Raw genomic sequence first — 18,936 nt, 5'->3', positions numbered from 1 at the left:
TTTGAGTTTTACCTTCAACTAAGATACTGGTCTTATTTCTTACAACTTGATTATTGAAAAACAAACAAAAACAAAACCCCACAGCTTCAGTGTTTCTTTTGGAGGAGGCAATGGCATTATAACTATATATATTTGTGCCCTTAGCTTCTTACAATAAATGAGGTTTAGATGAGAATATTTGTTTATTGAAGAAATTTACTTATACCTCAAATATTTCACAAGTCCTGAATCTATTCTACAATTACATTTCATGGGCCTGATAGTCTTGTAAAGGGCCTGTTCAACACTTTACCATTTCATCTAGACAATGGGAATTGAAAATAGCCATAACATTGAAAAAAAGTATTTAAACTGTGATAAGAATGAATGACACTTTCATCATTTTGTAACTTTCATTAAGTCGGAAATTGGAAATGTTTGCATATGGCTTTCTACTGAAGCCAATTTTCTTGCCTTTTAAAACAAGTTATGACAATTTCAACGCTTAAGACATTTTCAAAAGTATCATTATTTGTTAATTTGTTTTCTTTTTTAGTTGTCTATAAATTGTGATAGGCTGCCTTCTCAGCTCTTTCAATGTAAGTGTTCATTAACTCATGTAGGAAAATAAGGAAGCCAGCTTATTAAGTAAAGAATGCTATACTAGTATTGTTTTTGATATTCCACAAAAAATGGGAAAACCAATTAAAACTTAACATTTTTCTGCTGTGGCCTTAGATAAGAGAGTTATTTACTGTCAAACCATAGTCCCTTAGTTCCTACAGGAATTCAGTCTTCTACCCTAAATTTGCCTCTATAATTGTTTAAATAATTATTTTTATTTTTAGAGAGAGGAAGGGAGAGGTAGAGAGAAAGAGAAAAATCAATGTGAGAGTGGAAAATTGATCAGATGCCTCTGCACTCTCCCTACTTGGGATTGAGCCCACAATCCAGGCATGTGCCCTGACTGGGAAGGGAACCAGCACCTTTTGGTGCATGGAACGATGCCCAACCAACTGAGCCACATGGGCTAGGGCTGTCTCCATGATTTAATATTTTTGCCTTCTTAGAAATATGTTGGAACAAATAGCAGAAAAGATATTTTTTGTTAAGATACTTTCATGAAAACAATTAAGCATAATTTGAAAAGAAAGTGGTCTGGACTGCTAAAAAGGCTGAGATTGCTTTAGTTTGATTATACAGTCTTAGCAGCAAATTATAATTTGAGAGAACATTTGTCAAAAAGTCACCACTCATGCCCTGGCTGGTTTTGCTCAGTGGATAGAGCATTGACCTATGGACTGAAGAGTCCCAGGTTGGATTCCGGTCAAGTGTATATGCAAGGGCTGTGGGCTCAATCCCCAGTAGGGGGGCGTGCAGGAGGCAGCCAATCAATGGTTCTCTCTCATTATTGATGTTTCTATCTCTCTCCCCCTCTCCCTTCCTCTCTAAAATCAATAAAAAAATATTTTTTAAGCGTACCAACATCAGAATTATAGGGGTGCCAGAAGATGAGAGAGAGCAAGATATTGAAAACCTATTTGAAGAAATAATGACAGAAAACTTCCCCCACCTGGTGAAAGAAATGGACTTATAGGAACAAGAAGCGCGGAGAACCCCAAACAAAAGGAATCCAAAGAGGACCACACCAAGACACATCATAATTAAAATGCCAAGAGCAAAAGATAAAGAGAGAATCTTAAAAACAGCAAGAGAAAGTAACTCAGTTACCTACAAGGGAATACCCATACGACTGTCAGCTGATTTCTCAACAGAAACTTTGCAGGCCAGAAGGGAGTGGCAAGAAATATTCAAAGTGATGAATACCAAGAACCTACAACCAAGATTACTTTATCCAGCAAAGCTATCATTCAGAATTGAAGGTCAGATAAAGAGCTTCACAGATAAGGAAAAGCTAAAGGAGTTCATCACCACCAAACCAGGATTATATGAAATGCTGAAAGGTATCCTTTAAGAAGAGGAAGAGGAAGAAAAAGGTAAAGATACAAATTATGAACAACAAATATGCATCTATCAACAAGTGAATCTAAGAATCAAGTGAATAAATAATCTGATGAACAGAATGAACTGGTGATTATAATAGAATCAGGGACATAGAAAGGGAATGGACTGACTATCCTTGGGGGGGAAAGGGGTGTGGGAGATTCAGGAAGAGACTGGACAAAAATCGTGCACCTATGGATGAGGACAGTGGGTGGGGAGTGAGGGCGGAGGGTGGGGCGGGAACTGGGAGGAGGGGAGTTATGGGGGGGGGGAAAGAGGGACAAATGTAATAATCTGAACAATAAAGATTTAATAAAAAAAAAGAAATCAATAAAAAATATACTTTTTAAAAAGTATAAATACAAAAAAAAAAAAAAGTCACCACTCAACATGCTTAAACATTTCTATTAATTCTGGTTAACCCTATTAACTACTTCAATGAAAATAAAACAACCTATGCTTACATGAAACAAAAAAACAAATAAGGCTTATTCTACATAGACATTCTTTTGAATGCATTGGTACCTTAAAACATTTGTAAAAAAATGTAAATAATTAAATCTGCATAAAAAGTCATTGTCATAATAGAAATTTGTCTGAAAACTAATGAAATAAGCTGTGCCTTGTAATAATTGAAATAAGCTGTGCAACTTAATATACTTTTATTTGGTTAGTTGACTAATCAAATGAATTAGAGAGATAATAAAATTGGCCTTAAAATTTTACATTAACCTATGATCTAAGGTCTTTCTTAAAAATCCATTATGGTATAAAGTGTAGCCATTGAGAGAAAAGCTATTAAGTAGGCAACTTACCCTTTAAAATAGGTGTTGTCTGATTCCTTTGAACAAAAATCTGTGGCCTAGAAAGCACAGATCCAGAGAGATTACTGAGTGGGAGACAATTCCAAATTTAAAGACTTCTCAAAACAAGCCACAGCATATATTTTAGCAAGTAAATTATCTTACACACTGAATGGCCACCCCGCCGAAGGTGCTAAAGAAGAGGACAAAGTTCTCTGTAACATGATACCTATTATAATATACTAGAGGCCCATTGCAGGAAGATTCCTGCAAGAATAGAGCTTCCTGAGGCCGGAGTGAAGCCGCTGCCTCGTTCCCTCCCTTCTCCGCCCCCTCAGCTCCCTCCAGTCTCCATGGCCTCACTCCCTCCCTTCTCTGCCATGTTGGCTCCCTCCCTTCTCCACTGCCTCGATCCCTCCCATCTCCACCACCTTACTCCCTCCCTTCTCCGCTGCCTCGCTCCCTCCCTTCTCCGCTACCTCGGCTCCCTCCTCTCTCTGCTGCTTCACTCCCTCCCGTCTCCACCACTTCGCTTCCTCCCATGTCCACCGCTTTGCTCCCTCCATCTCCACTGCCTTGCTCCCTCCCTTCTCCACCACTTTGCTCCCTCCCATCTGTGCTGCCTCGGCTCTGTTCCCTTCTCCGCCACTTTGCTCCCTTCTGCAACACTTGGCTTCTTCTATGCTGTCTTCAGTCTTTTCTCCACACCTGTGTATGCAAACTAACTGCCATCTTTGTTGTGTTAATTTGCATACCACTCTGATTGGCTGGTGGGTGTAGTGGAGGGACAGTCAATTTGCATGTTTCTCTTTTATTAGTGTAGGTGTGCTTTGATTAAATTGGGCTGCAGTATGTGCATTGGCAGGGATGCTGTTTCATTTTATTTCATTTTATTTATTTTTTAAAATATATTTTATTGACTTTCCACAGAGAGGAAGGGAGAGGGATAGAGAGTTAGAAACATCGATGAGAGAGAAACATCGATCAGCTGCCTCCTGCACACCTCCCACTGGGGATGTGCCCGCAACCCAGGTACATGCCCTTGACCGGAATCAAACCTGGGCCCCTTCAGTCCGCAGGCCGACGCTCTATCCACTGAGCCAAACCAGTTAGGGTCATTTTATTTTTTTTATTAATCCTCACCTGAGGATAATTTTTCCATTGATATTTAGAGAGAGTGGAAGAGAGAGAGAGAAGAATGGTTACTTGCTGCACGTGCCCCAAACAGGGCTGGGGATTGGATGTTGCTCAGGGCAATGATGCTGTTTTAAAAGCAAGCAAAGTGGTGGGATGGATATAGTAGTGCAGCCCACAGGAAATTTGTCAGGCTTGTCACGGAGTAATATTGGAGGAAGGCCAGATAATAATGTAGATGAAATCATAGGGTGACATAATTATAATATTGGAACCTCTCATGATATTACTGATCCGGGTAAAAGTGATCACCTGAAACAATTAGGTGATTGTTTAATGGGGAACATGAAAAGCCACAATGCAACACCTTTCTATGTATTTCTGGCTTGCAAAGGGGGAAAATAACTTTACAAGGAAACAACCAGTTTGTCACTGCCTTAATCAAATGTTTAATCTCCACAACACCAATGACTGATGAACCAGAAAATAAGTTTTCTTATGTGGTGCAATGTAGTATCCAACATTACATATTATGCATATTCCCCCCAAAAGTAGTTCTAACTTCTGGTTTGCAGAAACCACAGGGAATAGAGGAAGAAGCCAGACAAACAGAGAGTTCAGAAAATGCTGATTGTAAAAGTCTGGGCAGAATATGGCAATGCTTTCACATTTGCTTTTGGAAAACTTAGGCCAGTGAGGTTTTCAAGAGATTGACATGACAGGACAATTTCCGCTGAAGTAAAGAGTTTTTTCATGACCTAATTTAGCTCAACTTTCTCATTTTATAGAAAAGTTGAGTTCCAAGGCCATCTGAGATAGTAAGAACGAATCAGCATTGTTTCCCAGATCCTAAATCTATAGCTTTTTGCGTGGCCTCATGTTATTCCCAGGGGTAGGATGGGACTTCATTGTTCAGTATGTTCCCCAACACTACAGACGTTACAGAGAAGTCTGGAGGATAATTTAAAAGATGATACAGAGAACATTAAACATCAAACGTGAGCCTGGACCAGGTGAACATCTTTAAGGTCTTCTCTAAGAGTACATGGTTTTATGCGTAAGTCACAACTAATCTAGCAGATTTAAGCTGGGTTAACTTTGGAATCCTACCCCCTTTTCTACTCTTGTCTTTGCATGTAGTTTTTGCATGCGGGGTAATTTTAAGAAAAGCCTGACAGCCAGGGACAATTTCATAAAACAGATAAATTTTTTAGCTCCCAAGGAATGAGTAAAGAAAGTGTTATTGTTGCTTGTTTTTCATTACCTTCAGATAATATTCACATAGAAAAACGTACTCCCATCCTGCTGTCAAATTCAATTAAGTAATCACTTCATTTGCACTCCCTTTATGAAGAAAAAAATCACATTTAAAATATTTGCAAGCTCTCTATAGCATAGCAGCTACATACTCTGTTTCTGTGAAAGATTTGTTTGTAAACTGTAAATTGCAACATGGATAATTTTTGCATCCACTTCTACAATGACCTTCATGACTATTTGTACTAAAGCATGCTGGGTAGCACTAGCTTCCAAATGGGTTAAAACAAAGAAAAGTTCTGAAGTCAACATTTTCCTCATGGGGCTAATGAGAATCAGTAGCAAAGATAGGCCATGTGTGAAGGTACAAAAAAATGGTTTTAACAGATTAGGTCATGAGTTTCCTCATGAGATTATTATAGCCATGTAAAGCAAACTGTTGTTGGACATGGCTTTTTAAACCATGCTGGTAAATCATTAGCCTAACAACTTTATTCTCTTTTACTCCAAGTGTATTGAAGATCTGTCCTCAAGAAAGGATCCTCAGAGAGGTGGTTTTTATACCCACAGAATAGAGGAGCATGGTATTGATCTGTTTTTCATGAAAAGAATAGTGCCTAAAAACTTGGGATATAAGGCCTACATCCCTTTTTCTGCACCCAGCAAAATGGAAGAAAATAGGTTTAAAAAAATCACAAACCACAACCACAAGGACAAAATTCTTATTTTCTATATTAACTATCTATAATGTCTCCTTTTTTTTGTTGTAACTATAATTATAGTTCTGACAGGCAAAAATGCTAATAAAGAGTTAAAACATTTTTTCTAAAGAAGGCAACAGGGCAGGGAGAATAAAAATGCAACGAAGAAAAAGAAAAAGAAAGAAACCCAAGAACATGGATATTCAGATATTTTATATATCTGAATAGCTTTTCTACCCTACTCCCCTTTATAAACCCCAAACAATAATGTTCCACATTCAAAATAAAGAAGAGTGTTAGACTGTTCAATCTTTTGAATTGTAGATCTTACTTTGCTACTTATTTAAAATAAAAATACTAACAACTTATTTTTATTTTCAAAATCATCCTGATAATAAATATAACTATATTTCCTATTGAATAAGTATTGTTAAGGGTCAAGAACATGTTGTTTGTTATTCTATTTAATCTTCATTATTATTCCATGACATAGACATCATTGTCCCCATTTCACAGATGAGGAAACAGATTTTGTTTTGGCAAGGTGTCCAAGTTCATACAGCAAGGAAGTATGGGATTTGATTGACTCAAAAGTTACATTCTTTTTTCTTCCTCTTTTCGTAGTCTTATTTCCTTAAGAAACTAGGTCAAATGTAGTGAACAAATGGGCTAGAAGATTCTTACTCTATTATAACTCTTGAAAAGTATTAATACTATTTAATTTGGGTTTTAAGTTCTTGGAATTATATAAATTAATTCCTTAGACTAAGACACAACTATGAAACTTACTAAATATGTGGAATTTTAAATAAAAAAGTCTCCTCCAAACTTTAACCTTATGCTATAAAAATATATTCCCATCATAGTGATGTTAGTTTAATATTAAACTCTAGATGCTTAGAGCTGAATCTCAATTCATGCACAGATTAAAGGTTTGTAAAATGTTGATTAAATGAAAAAGATCTGTAACTTTTTTGTTTCCCACTCACATAAGCATCTGCGAGGATCCCTCACTTCCAAGGTTGCTTGTGATTGCGACTTGCAATATGTGGGGGAGTTTGGGAGGACGCTGCAGAGTAGTTGGGAGCCAAACAGGTTTTGGATTCACTTTTGAGGGCACCTTTCCTCTCACTGGTATAATAGTCTCCCTCATGCAATTATTTTGAAGATTCAATGAGAGAATCACCATAAAGCATTTAGCACAAGGCCTGGCACTTGTAATGATCCTTACTTGTTGACAATGAATACATATTCAAATGTCCTATTCAAATTCCTTTAAAATACAACTATCTCCTACTTTTTCTATCTCATAAACTTGGATTTTCACTAATTTTACTTGCTTGTGTGTGCAGCTAAACCATATTATCATCATTTACTCTTTACATGAGTGGAATTGCTCAAAGGGACAGCGAGGCAGCCGTTGTACAGAGAGCATTGGTCATGGACTCAGAAATCTTCTCTGTGTGACGGACAGTAAACTGCTTTCTCTTTCTGAGCCTTATTTCCTCACCTTCCAGTGTTGTTCTGAAAAAAATAGGTCAAGTTATCAACATGTCTATCATTGAGTCAGCATATAATAGATGCTCAGCAAATAATAGTCAATTCTCCTCATCTAAAGTATACCAGTATGTTTCTGGAGTAGGAAGTATGATTTTGGCTTTCTCCTTATCCCTCTGTAGCTCATTCATCGGCACACCCTGGGTGTCTTCCTAACAATTACATACTCCCAGACTTCATGAGTAGAATGTATTTTCAACTTAATTTGACCACGTGACCAAACAGCTGAGTATGTGAATTTATTGGATTGTTTTTTCACTGAAATGGTTGAAATGCTCTTCTGCATCTTATAAGTTCCAGGGTGCTATTTTCTTTGTTAATGATGTCCAAACAAACACAATGTTAAGAATAAATGGCAGGAAACACAGTGGGAAATGAAATTTACCAGGTGGAAGATCAAGAAGAATTAAGTGCCAAAGCTCTAGCTCACATGTCTGTAAAATTGATCTGACTTAATAAGTTTAATGCAAATAGAGTTGTATTATTTGGGACATACACATCTTTAACTGTGTGAGCACATCTTGAGGTTATCCATTTAGAATTCTCATGAATAAATAAATATAAATAGCTTGGTTTCACTTTTAAAGATTAGCTTTTTATCTGACATTTAAAACTGAGCATATACTAGCATATGAACAGACTTTAAAAACCACGGTCAGTTGGGGCATGCCTGAAGACAGCTCAGGATTGCCGTATTCTTCCCAGTAAAAGAAGTACTTTATCTCTTGTCTCATCATCGTGATTAAATCTGTTTGTTTTTTACCTTCCTGTAGATCATTTTGTTGCAACCACTGTGAGACTTAAAGCATAGAGCTGCTACTAATCACACCAATTTTTCACTCCATGGCTTTGCTAGGTGATTTGGTGCAAAATATTTCCATCTTTTCTCCTAGATAACCCTGTATATCTTTCAGGATTTAACTGTGGTGTCCTCCGGCCATCTTTCCTTCATCCTTTCTTCTTATCCAGGACTAACATAATGCTCTTCCTCCATATTCTTAAATCCCTCTGCATAATATTAAAATTGTGACTTTCCTATCCGTCTGGTTTACTATGCTGTGAAAACCCTGTTTACTCTTGAATCCTGCATACAGTTCCCAGTGCATCGGACATGCTCAGTAGGTAGTTGCTGAACTAATCGGAATCTATTCTTGGACTCCCTTGTGTATCCAAGTTTATTCCAAAGTGACCCCCAAGTTTCTACTAGTCTAAGAAGAATGTTTCTTCACATACAACTCACACGAAGGAGGCATTGATAGGCACTATGATGAAAGCAAATTCTGATTTGTGTGCAGTGGTCGGTTTCCATCTTCTCACTGCTATCTGAGAGAGTCATAGACACTCAACTCATTAAAGCTGTAACATGCAATTTGCAATGGGATGAGTTAAGAGATGTGAGCTCTTTATAAATCTGGTAAGTTCCACTCTGTGGTTTTGGTTTACTGCTTTGCAAAATAAAAATAATGACTGATTTTTTTCCTATCTCGTGTAGGGATCCAGACACTTGCCCTGCCCAATCAGACAAATAAAAGATGATTATTTTAATTGATTACACCTCATCTTCTCTGAGACAAAATTCACCAAAAGAAACATTATCTTTACTGACATAGGAATACAAGTAAGCCAATCGGAAAATTAACCCATATTACATTTTTACTACATATACATCTGGGATTCACTTCTCTAATACAATTATTTTTAAATTACACCCAGAACAAATAATAGAGCAAAATGGAATCCATTTTGGTGGACTATTATCTTTTTCAGATAAAACAATACCTGCATCATTTTAGGCAGATGACTGTCTAAGATAAAACAAACAAACAAAATAACTAACTAGTTAATTAAGTTATAAACAAAACCAAGAAAAACAAAATCTAGGAAAAATATTTTACAAGCCCCTATATTGAAAATAACCTTAAAAAGATTTGCTATACAATAAGCAGTACTCAACAGAAAAGGGTATAGTGGTGTTAACAATAAGACACCAGGCCCAAAATGGATTTGCTTATGCTAAGCCCCACATTACCAAACCAAGACCTAATTTAATTATGGTTTTGGCTCTCCCAGAACTGGAATCTTAAACCAGCCCATCAGGAATCAGCTGATCAGCACTAGTTAGGTCCCCCACCTGACAGATTCCAGCCATCCCCTGCCTACAGGAAAGTGACCTTGCAATAAACAACCTGCTTTTTTGTCTAGTATAAATTCCTTGTTCCCATTCGCTTCTGCATATAAAAGTCTTTCATTTTTACTGCTCCTCAGAGCTCCTTTCTATTAGGTTGGATGTTGCCTGATTCATGAATCATTGAATAAAGCCTATAAGATCTTCAAAATTTACTCAGTTGAATTTTGTTGCTTTTAAAAATAAGTTTCTTTATTGTCCTTTTCCCATGAAAAAATAAATATATTTTATTCTATACCTTAGCACTAACACCGCCTTTTCTGAAGAAAGGTCAATTCAGCAGTTCTTGAATATCTATGATGTATTAAAATTTACATCAAAGTCCACGTTGAACCTTCTACTTAAAATTGTATTATGTAAGGAAGTAATCTCTCTTTGCTCATCTCCCTGCCTCTAGATTTAATGAAAGTAGAATCACCACGGAACAGCAGCAGGTGCCTTTTAGCTTCCTTGGTGATTGACTCTATCTCCTTCAAATGTTTTTCTAGGGCAGCATCTGCAAGCAAAATCAATTGCGCATTTCCGGCAGGCTGATTTTTCTCCTCTCAAAAAGTCACTATGCATCTTAATATATTGAAAAAAGTGTGTGTGTTTTTATAGCATCTTATTGGTTTCAGGTTCCAAGGTATTTAGAGTCAGATAATATGCTCACTTGCTTACATTTGTCTCAGTGCTTCCCCCCTCCCTTGTCCAGAACATTTTTTTAGCATTCATTCTACGTTGATCTAAAGATTTAAAGCCATTATATATGCACCGTTCATGAAATTTGAATTAATTTACATGGAAAACCTTTTTCTAATCCTCTCAATTGTAAATGTTGAATGACCATATTCTTTAAATGGGAAAAATCCATGCTAGAACAGATATTAGTATAGAACACTATAAAGGCAGAAAAAACAAATGTGAGTGTTTATCTTAAACACACAGTTAAAAAATAATTTCTACTTGTACCTTTCAGGTATAGAACACAATCAGTTTTCTTCCTCAGGAAAATAGTCCAAGAACTATTAATTTCAAGAAATTCCTCAAAAATATAATTTTTCTCACAGGATATAGTCATACTTCAAGAATTTAAAAATCACATTTAAACCATTACTTTCTCACAAGTCTTTATATATTATCTCTTGCTCCAGCCTTTGCCTAAAGCAGTACATTTAGAAAAGACATTTACTTAAAAATTTTTAGAAAGAGAGAAACACAAATAAAATTATCAGATACAATCTTCTTAGGTATCCTGATAATTTTTAAAAAGATGACTGATAAAGGCTGTGCTAAAAAAAATCACTGAATCTTATTACATTATATAGTTATAATCTAATAAATCCCACGGAAGTTGTTCATTAAGAGAAAGTTTAAAGAATTTACATATAGTATGTCTTTTTCCTGTCCACATCGTGAACAAATGAGCAGGTAGACACGGTGGAAGGCTGTTAAAGATGAAGATATAACATTTTTACAATTTTTTGAGATACTTTTAGGCTTACAGAATTGTAAGGGTGGTACAGAGACTTCCTGTACAACTTTCCCCTGGCTTCATACATACCACTGGTACAATACCATTAACTAAACCAGACACATTATTTAGAGTTCCCACTAATGTCTGTTTTCTGTTCAGGATTCAGTCCATAATCCCATATTTCATTTAGTTGTCACGTCTTCTTTGTTTCCTCCAACCTGTCACAGTTCTTCAGTATTTCTTTATAACTCATGAAATTTGCAATTTTGAAAAGTACTTGTCAGGTATTTTGTGATTGTCCTTCAACTTGGATTTTCCTAATAGCTTTTCATTAATAGACTGAGCTTATGGATTTTGGGGAATGCCAGAGAAGTGATGTGCTCATCTTATTACATTACTAGAGGCCCGGTGCACAAATTCGTGCACAGGTGGGGTCCCTTTGGGTGGTCTGCAGGGATTGGGCTCCAGCTCGTGCCCCCAGCCTCACAGCCTCACAGCCCAGCCTGGCACCCCGCCGTGGCCTGGTGCTGCCCCCTCACTTGCTCCACCATCCCGCCTGCAGGGCAATCGGTCAGGGCTGGGACACCACCTGGCTCCCTCAGTGCCTGGGAGCTGGGCAGCGGCCCTTTCCCCGCCGCCACTGCTAGTCGTGTCTGCAGGATGATCGGGCCCCGCTTGCACCTGCTTTGGCCTGGCACTGCCTGCTCACCTGCTCCATCACCCGACTCTTGTCAGGGCTCATCTGGGCCGGCAGCACCTCCACTGCCACCCGCTGCCAGCGCTGTGTCCCTAACGCCACCCATGTTCCATGTTGCCCCCTGGTGGTTAGCGCACATCATAGCGAGCAGTCAAACTCCTGGTCGAACAGTTTGCATATTAGGCTTTTATTATATAGGATAACAGAGGATAGTGATATTTTATTATTAGTGACCATCAGAGTAATTTCATAATGGTGATTTTCTATATTAATTAATTAGAATTTCTCTGTAAGTATAAGTTGTTTCTTCTCTATCATTTATTGATTTATGCAAACATTTATTTTTATCACAGATGGTTATTTTATTCTTTGGTTAATAATTCAATACTATCATAATTTTGTGACACTAGTTGTCCAACTGTGAACATTGGGATTCTTTCAAGTTGGCCCTTTTATTCTTTGATCATGTTCCTCTCTATTTTATTTTATTTGTCTTTACTTTCTGGCATATCAAGATGATCCAGATTCATTCTCATTCATAAAGACACTGAGGACAGAGAACCCAGTGTTTGTTGCTATGAAGGACTATAGAATCATGTCCACATAGTTTATGTGGCTTAGGATAAGTGCTGGCTTGACATCTCCAACTATACTCACCCACTCTCTTGATTCCGCTCTCTGGAGATATCAAAATATAGCCCTGGAATAAATTTTCTTGACTTTAAGTGGGAGTGTCAGTCTATTGCAACACTCAAGGAACCGTTGCATGGATGTTTAAGATAACAAAGTACTACTTCCCCCAAGGTTACTCTTCTACTTTTACAGCGGGTAGCATTTTGTTATAATTCATTAGCTTGCTTCACCACAGGGCTACCTACAGCATTGTTCTTGCTCAGATGTATAAACACATGTTAGTATGAACATATAGTGATGATGATAAATACAGAAGGGGAATGTTTCTTGCTGTAGGATATGTTCTTGAAATTCTCCAGATGGACAAACTTTCTTCCTTTAAATGCAAGCAGGGGCCTCATTTCATTAATTCTTTTGCAACAAGACCTAACTAAAACTCCTTGGGATTTGCCTTCTACTACCAACTGTTACAATGAATTATAAATAATCAGATCCAAATAGCTATATGGAAAAGTTATCACCTGTGCTCAAAATGACTCCACATATATTCTTGACTACAAAGATCAGTGATCTGCCCAGTGTTGAAGCATTGGCATCTGGTTCTTGGAACTTTTTAGAAATTGTGATTAATCTTGCTCCCACAGAATAGCAACCCTGAAAGGTGCATTCTGCTAGTGTCTATGAGATTAACCTTGTAGCAATGCAAAATTTACATTGTAATTGTGGTCCAGCATAAAACTATCTATTCTCTTTGAAATATTGTAGTCTACTCTTCTAATACTTTCATTAATTTTTGGACATTGCTATTTGATGAAAATGAAAAAAAAATGTATAATAGGAGAAAAAGACAGAAACATAAAAAATAAAAATCACATTTATTTGAACAAAAAATACACACAGTGTACAATGAATATGGTTTCCACAGAACAATAAAACAAAATAATACTTCTCCAAATGCAAATATAAAATAATCTAACCTATTTTTGCCTCATTTCCTAGCAATACACATTGTTGGTTCATCTAGAATATATACTTAACATAAGAAAACACATGCCAACTTTTCACATAAGTACCACAAGAATCTGAAAATTAGATGTTAGATTAAATAAAATAATGAAATATTCACATGAGAAGTATACGTGTGCAAAGGATTGAACGTGTACAGTGACATGGGTGTCTTACATAATTATAGACACATGGGGTGTGCCTTTTAAAAGTTTGAAAGTTCTTTGACGTGAAATGTTTTTAAAAATTGAAAGTAATATAAAAGCATCACAGAACTATATAGATAATATAGCAATCTTGCCAATAGTTGGGTCAATATTGCTTGCTACTTAATAGTACTGCACTGAGTCATCATTAAAGATAGACTGTTGGATTGGGTCCTTTGGAATAATTTAGATGGTTTTAAGAAAATTGTGAATGTATTCATACTATGAGTGTGAAAATGCAACGTCTTAAATAAGTCCGTTTACTTACATAAATACGGTTTATCAGGCAACATCACTTGAATTAGGTCTTCTCTCCCTTAATATTCATTTTCTCTGGGTACTCTATTTAATTGTGAGTCTTATTTCTGTTTTTAATTTAAAATTCTAAATATTCATGTAATCTATAAAAGTTCAAGCTCAGGAGAACTTATTGCATGTATTTTTTGGGGATTATTATTACCTTACAATGTTTTCCTACTTCCTTGTTATAGTAGCCAGATATGATTTGCTTCTTTGACATCAGAAATGCTTTAGGCTTTCTCTTACTTGGCTAGAAATAAAATCCAAGGTTCCATATCTTAACTCTGTACCTAATTGGTTTGCAAAATCTAAAACATTAATTTTATTTTCCTGTTCTGAAAGACAGTTTTTGCTAAAGGGAGTATCTGCTTGGAAAGTTCTGACTTAAAACCGCCAAAAAGAAAAAAAGTTATATGTTGGAACTTTCTTTATATAGCAATGAAACATAAATATGGGGCAGGGGGGTGGGGGGAAAGCATAGATTTTGAAGATTACGGGCGGCTAAATGAATGTGAATTCACACTCAAATATTCAATCAGTGACACCATTCTGAGCAAATCATTCTCTTCAGTAATGCATAATTTGTAAAGCCTCCAGCTCTTAAGGACAACCTGAGTTCAATAAGTTTGCTTCCCTTGGTAATTGCTGATTAAAGCTTGTCTCAGATCAATTTCTTAAATCTCTGATATAAGTTAATAGATTTCCTACAAGATTACACAGGGCGCCCTGAATATGAAACTTAACAACTGATACATCATCCTATTTGGAAATCAAACACCTAAAACATCTGTGGTGACTTAGCATCATGCCAGAGTTAAATTAACAGTTTGGGTTTCAGTTGAGCTGTATTTATTAGAATCTGGGCACAGTAATGTGCCACTATTTTTTCCTGCTTTTCGCAAATGCTAAAATTATAAACTTAAAAATTGGTGCTGAAGCACATTTTCACTGATCCTCTAATTAGGCTAACATTTCCCTGATTTTAGCCTGGAGTTCTTATTGCTCACACTGAGGCTGCATCGCCAAGATTTCCCTTTCCAAACACCATAGAGAGATATGTTTTAAACACATCTCCCTGATGAAACAATTTAATTATGAATAAAATATAAATATCAAATGTTACTGAGACCCTAATCAGAATCTTCAGAGAGGTTAAAAACTAAAACAAAATTGCAGCCATCTGAAGATGAATGACTGCATTTAATATCATTTTAATAATGTTATCCTGTTTCCAATTATTCATTTTCCAGAGAAAAAGTGATGGTGGCATTCAATTGTGTGCCAGTAAATACTTAACAATGGGATTTCCAGGAATCAAAGGCCATGACTTGTAGCATTTGGATATTTCTTTGGGGTAAATACTCCCACTGTGGTTGATTTCAAGCTACCGATGTGATGTTACTGAACATGGAGCCAGGAGGAGGTGCACAGTAGATCTCTATAATACTGTATAGCATTTCAACTGCAGGTACAATTGACATATCCTCAAGAGTAGAGATACATTGAACACTGTAGTAAAATAATTAGGAAGTGGTAGTTTTGACTATTACCTTTGTTTATAATAACATTTATTCCATTTTGTTTTATAATTTAATATTTAATGATGGTTGTTTTTAACAACTAACATAAAATTCCTGAAAATATAATGATCCACTGTTATGAGTTAGCGCGAGCCAGTTCCAGCACAACCACTGGACAGCCTCTTCTGGGCACATATCAAACTCTACATGGGGAGGGGTTTGACTTGCTGGGGAAGAAAATCATCAGTCTAGACAAATTTTTTTCTTTTCCATCTTGAGTCTTATTTTATGCAAAATGCCATTTTCGTTGAGGGAAAGAAAGGAAGTATCCTCCATGCAGATGCTAGCTTTTCAAGACCACTCAGTTACTCTGATAAGTAAGCACAGGCAGTTAGGTACGTGGCATAGTGCCGTAACTGGGCATTTGGTCATTTCAGTATAATTTGTCAGCTGCATCAAAGGAGCAAGCGTTCTGACTCATCAGATAACCAGACTGACCAAAATATTTACATCAAAGGATTTGGCAGACTCTTGAAACACTCATGGCAATATTTACAAGAAGCAAAGAACCACATGAGAAACAAATGAATGGTTTCCCCTAAGGGTGGGGCTGCTTCAAAACATTATTTCAAACTTTTATGATCAACTGCTCGGTGGGACACTTCCGGGCCCTGGATCTTTTGTCACTGGACCAAACATAATCAGGATGTCACCTTCCCTTGTTTTTAACTATGCTTTCCGTAGGACTCTGTCAATAGTGAATACGGAATTGATATCTAAATTTGATTATATTAGATGGAAAATATTTCTGAGCAAAAATTTATCTTGTTTGAAAATTTCATTTTCTTGGTTCATTTTCTGGCTTGACATGATTTCCTAAAATCAACCTGCTAATGCATGTATCTTTAAGTGAAAATGTAGATAGAAAAGAATGACTGAGGCTGTGTCTGTACAAAGGAGATTTTAAAACTTTCTGTTTAACTTTGGCTCTTTGATTTAGAAAACCTTAATAATTTAAGAAATAATGAAGTGGTTTTCCAAGGATACTTGGAATATATCTTAGAAAAGGGGCAATACTGTTGTTGGTATGAAACATGAATTTCCTTGATGAAATCCATGTTTAAAAGTATGTACAAATATTGGCTTCCTGTAGGGAAATTCAGATGACTATGTTCATAATAAACAAAAACTCATCTGCATTTGTAGTACAGTAACTTCTACCTTTTGAAGCATCTATATCATTACGTATTATAAAAGAAGAAAATACTTGAAATGTCTCCCCCTCCAAAAAACAACAACAACAACTATTATTGGCTTTCTAGTTACATATGTTTTCCACACTTGAGTTAAGAGTTTTCATTTTTACAAATGCAAATAAAAATTCTTGTTATAAGAGTATTTATAGGATGATAAGTCAGTCTCTGAGACTACCACTTGCTTTACTGAAGGAGGACTCAAGGAAACCTCTCTCTTCTAAACCTTTTTACCTTAAATCCAATGGGACAATGAAAACCACAAATCCTACCATTTTCAAATGAAATTTGAAACAAGTCAAAGATTTTGAACAAGTCAAAGATTATATTAATTCCTGAAATGGAGAGTGAGGTATAAAAAAATAACACTAAGATAAATTTATCCATGAATGGATCCACAACACACAGCCTCTTTTATTCAAAAGGCTGTAAGTAGTTTGGCAACCACCTCATATATAACACCCATAGCCATTAGTTAAAATAGTAGATTGATAATTCTAGTATTAAAAAGCCCCAAAGAATTATGTAAAAAATTTTATTAATTTGAAAAACCTATGAACCTAGAGATCTGTTTGGAATCCTTATTTCAATTAGTGTCTTAGTCAAGGAGCTATCACATTAGCTATGGAAACCCCCACAACATCATCCACTAAATGTAGTCTTAGCTAAGAGATGTCTATGTAACAAGCCTGTGGAATTTCTGAAGGTGACTTATGCTATCAATGTCATGCTCCTCTGATGAGAAAGGAAAAATAATAAATTCTTAAAATTTAGAGAAAATGGGTTTCATTTATTCAGTATTGTAATCTAAGTTTTAATTCCAGTAATAGATGTCAATTTCTATTTAACTAACTAGAACTCACCTATCATTTTCATGGGTATTTGGCATGGCAATTTGGAGAAGAGATAAGCCATAGGGAAGGACGGTAGGAAAAGATTGTAATCATGGTTCTAAAATTATCTACCTGGGTAATTGGGGGTATAACTTTCCTGTGCTTTCATTTACCCATTTATGAAGGTGTTACACAAAATGATCTCTAAGGCAGATTCTAATTTAAAATTTTAACAATTTATGGTGTTATTTTACTGAGTTAAGGACAAATTTGAAATTCAGGTTAACAGAAATAATTGCTTTGGTTTATCATTAGTTATGGTTGCATACTTGTTAGAAGGTTTATTCACATATACTATTCTATGCCAGGTAATGCATACTGACACCATCTATATTCTGCACCAAGATGACTGCTGGGAAACATCTCAGAGACATTTTCTTGAGTGTCATGAACCTGACCACATAAAGTTCAGGCCAATGGGGATTTTCACTTAGGACATCAACAGGATGACCGTCTTTAGTTTCCTTGCAGTTTCTGTTCCTCATGGTATTTTGCCCATTATCCAATTCAACTTTCTCTCCTGCTACTTTTACAACAGGGCCGTATATCCCATGCCCGAGCTTTGAAAAGACACCATGTTTTTGGAAAGTATTTTCACTGCTTTACTAACACTGTCCATCCATCTGTTTGAGGAATAGTCACATCTTGACTGGGTGACAAAGTACAGGCATACCTGTAAATTGTTCTGTAACCAGGATCATGAGTTAACTATACCTAATTTTAAACCACTAGAAAAATATGTTTTAAACCTCCAAAATGGGCTCTAAGAGTATGTGTGAGAAAATCTGGGACATTTCACAAAGTCCCTCTCCCTGTCACACTCTCCTAGCTTCATTGTGGAGGGACAGCACTGCTCTCTGAGTCACTGCTAGTCCCCCATGGCACCTGTTACCTCAGAATGTCTTTCATTAAATACCCCATGAATGAAAGTTACATGTTCCGAGCTGATTTCAATCAGCAAGAGTCAACACATAGAAACTTAGAACTGGAAAGGACAATATTATGTAAGATTTTTAAAAAAATGAATCTTTCAGAGTAATATGCTGATAACCGTAATTCAAGTAATTCCTAGATTTGGGCAAACATCCCTGATGATCGCCCTCCACAAATTCATGACAATAAAAGAAAAACGAAAAAGTAGAGAATATCCAACTGAAGCGTATTTGTGTTCCTGTTTATTTACATGTTGGAAAACTTAGGTGTCAGCTTTTCCATAAGTCCCCTCTGGAGGTCTGTAGTACTTGGGGAAAGCCATCAGCTGTAGCATGTTGAAAGCATACTTTCTGCATTTGATATTCTTCAGTACATTCTCTATGCGGCATCCTTCTCTGGTAAAAGGGGAAAAAGTACAAC

General features: G+C 36.3%; 1 protein-coding gene across 2 annotated transcripts in view; it reads right to left on the bottom strand.

The window, feature by feature from the left end:
• Positions 1-13,262: 13,262 nt before the first annotated feature.
• Positions 13,263-18,936, bottom strand: part of INPP4B (inositol polyphosphate-4-phosphatase type II B) — a 577,521-nt gene continuing 571,847 nt past the window's right edge. Inside the window, exon 25 of one of the 2 annotated variants that reach the window (XM_059697964.1) lies at positions 13,263-18,911. In XM_059697964.1, the coding sequence (XP_059553947.1) occupies positions 18,779-18,911 (133 nt within the window). In that variant the 3' untranslated portion in view covers positions 13,263-18,778. The remainder of the gene's footprint in view (positions 18,912-18,936) is intronic. The other variant, XM_059697966.1, reaches the window with a different exon arrangement.

Source organism: Myotis daubentonii, chromosome 5 (genome assembly GCF_963259705.1).
Source record: "Myotis daubentonii chromosome 5, mMyoDau2.1, whole genome shotgun sequence".
Classification (NCBI taxonomy): domain Eukaryota; kingdom Metazoa; phylum Chordata; class Mammalia; order Chiroptera; family Vespertilionidae; genus Myotis; species Myotis daubentonii.
The sequence above is the reverse complement of the archived record's forward strand: the minus strand, read 5'-3'. Positions and strand labels throughout refer to the sequence as shown.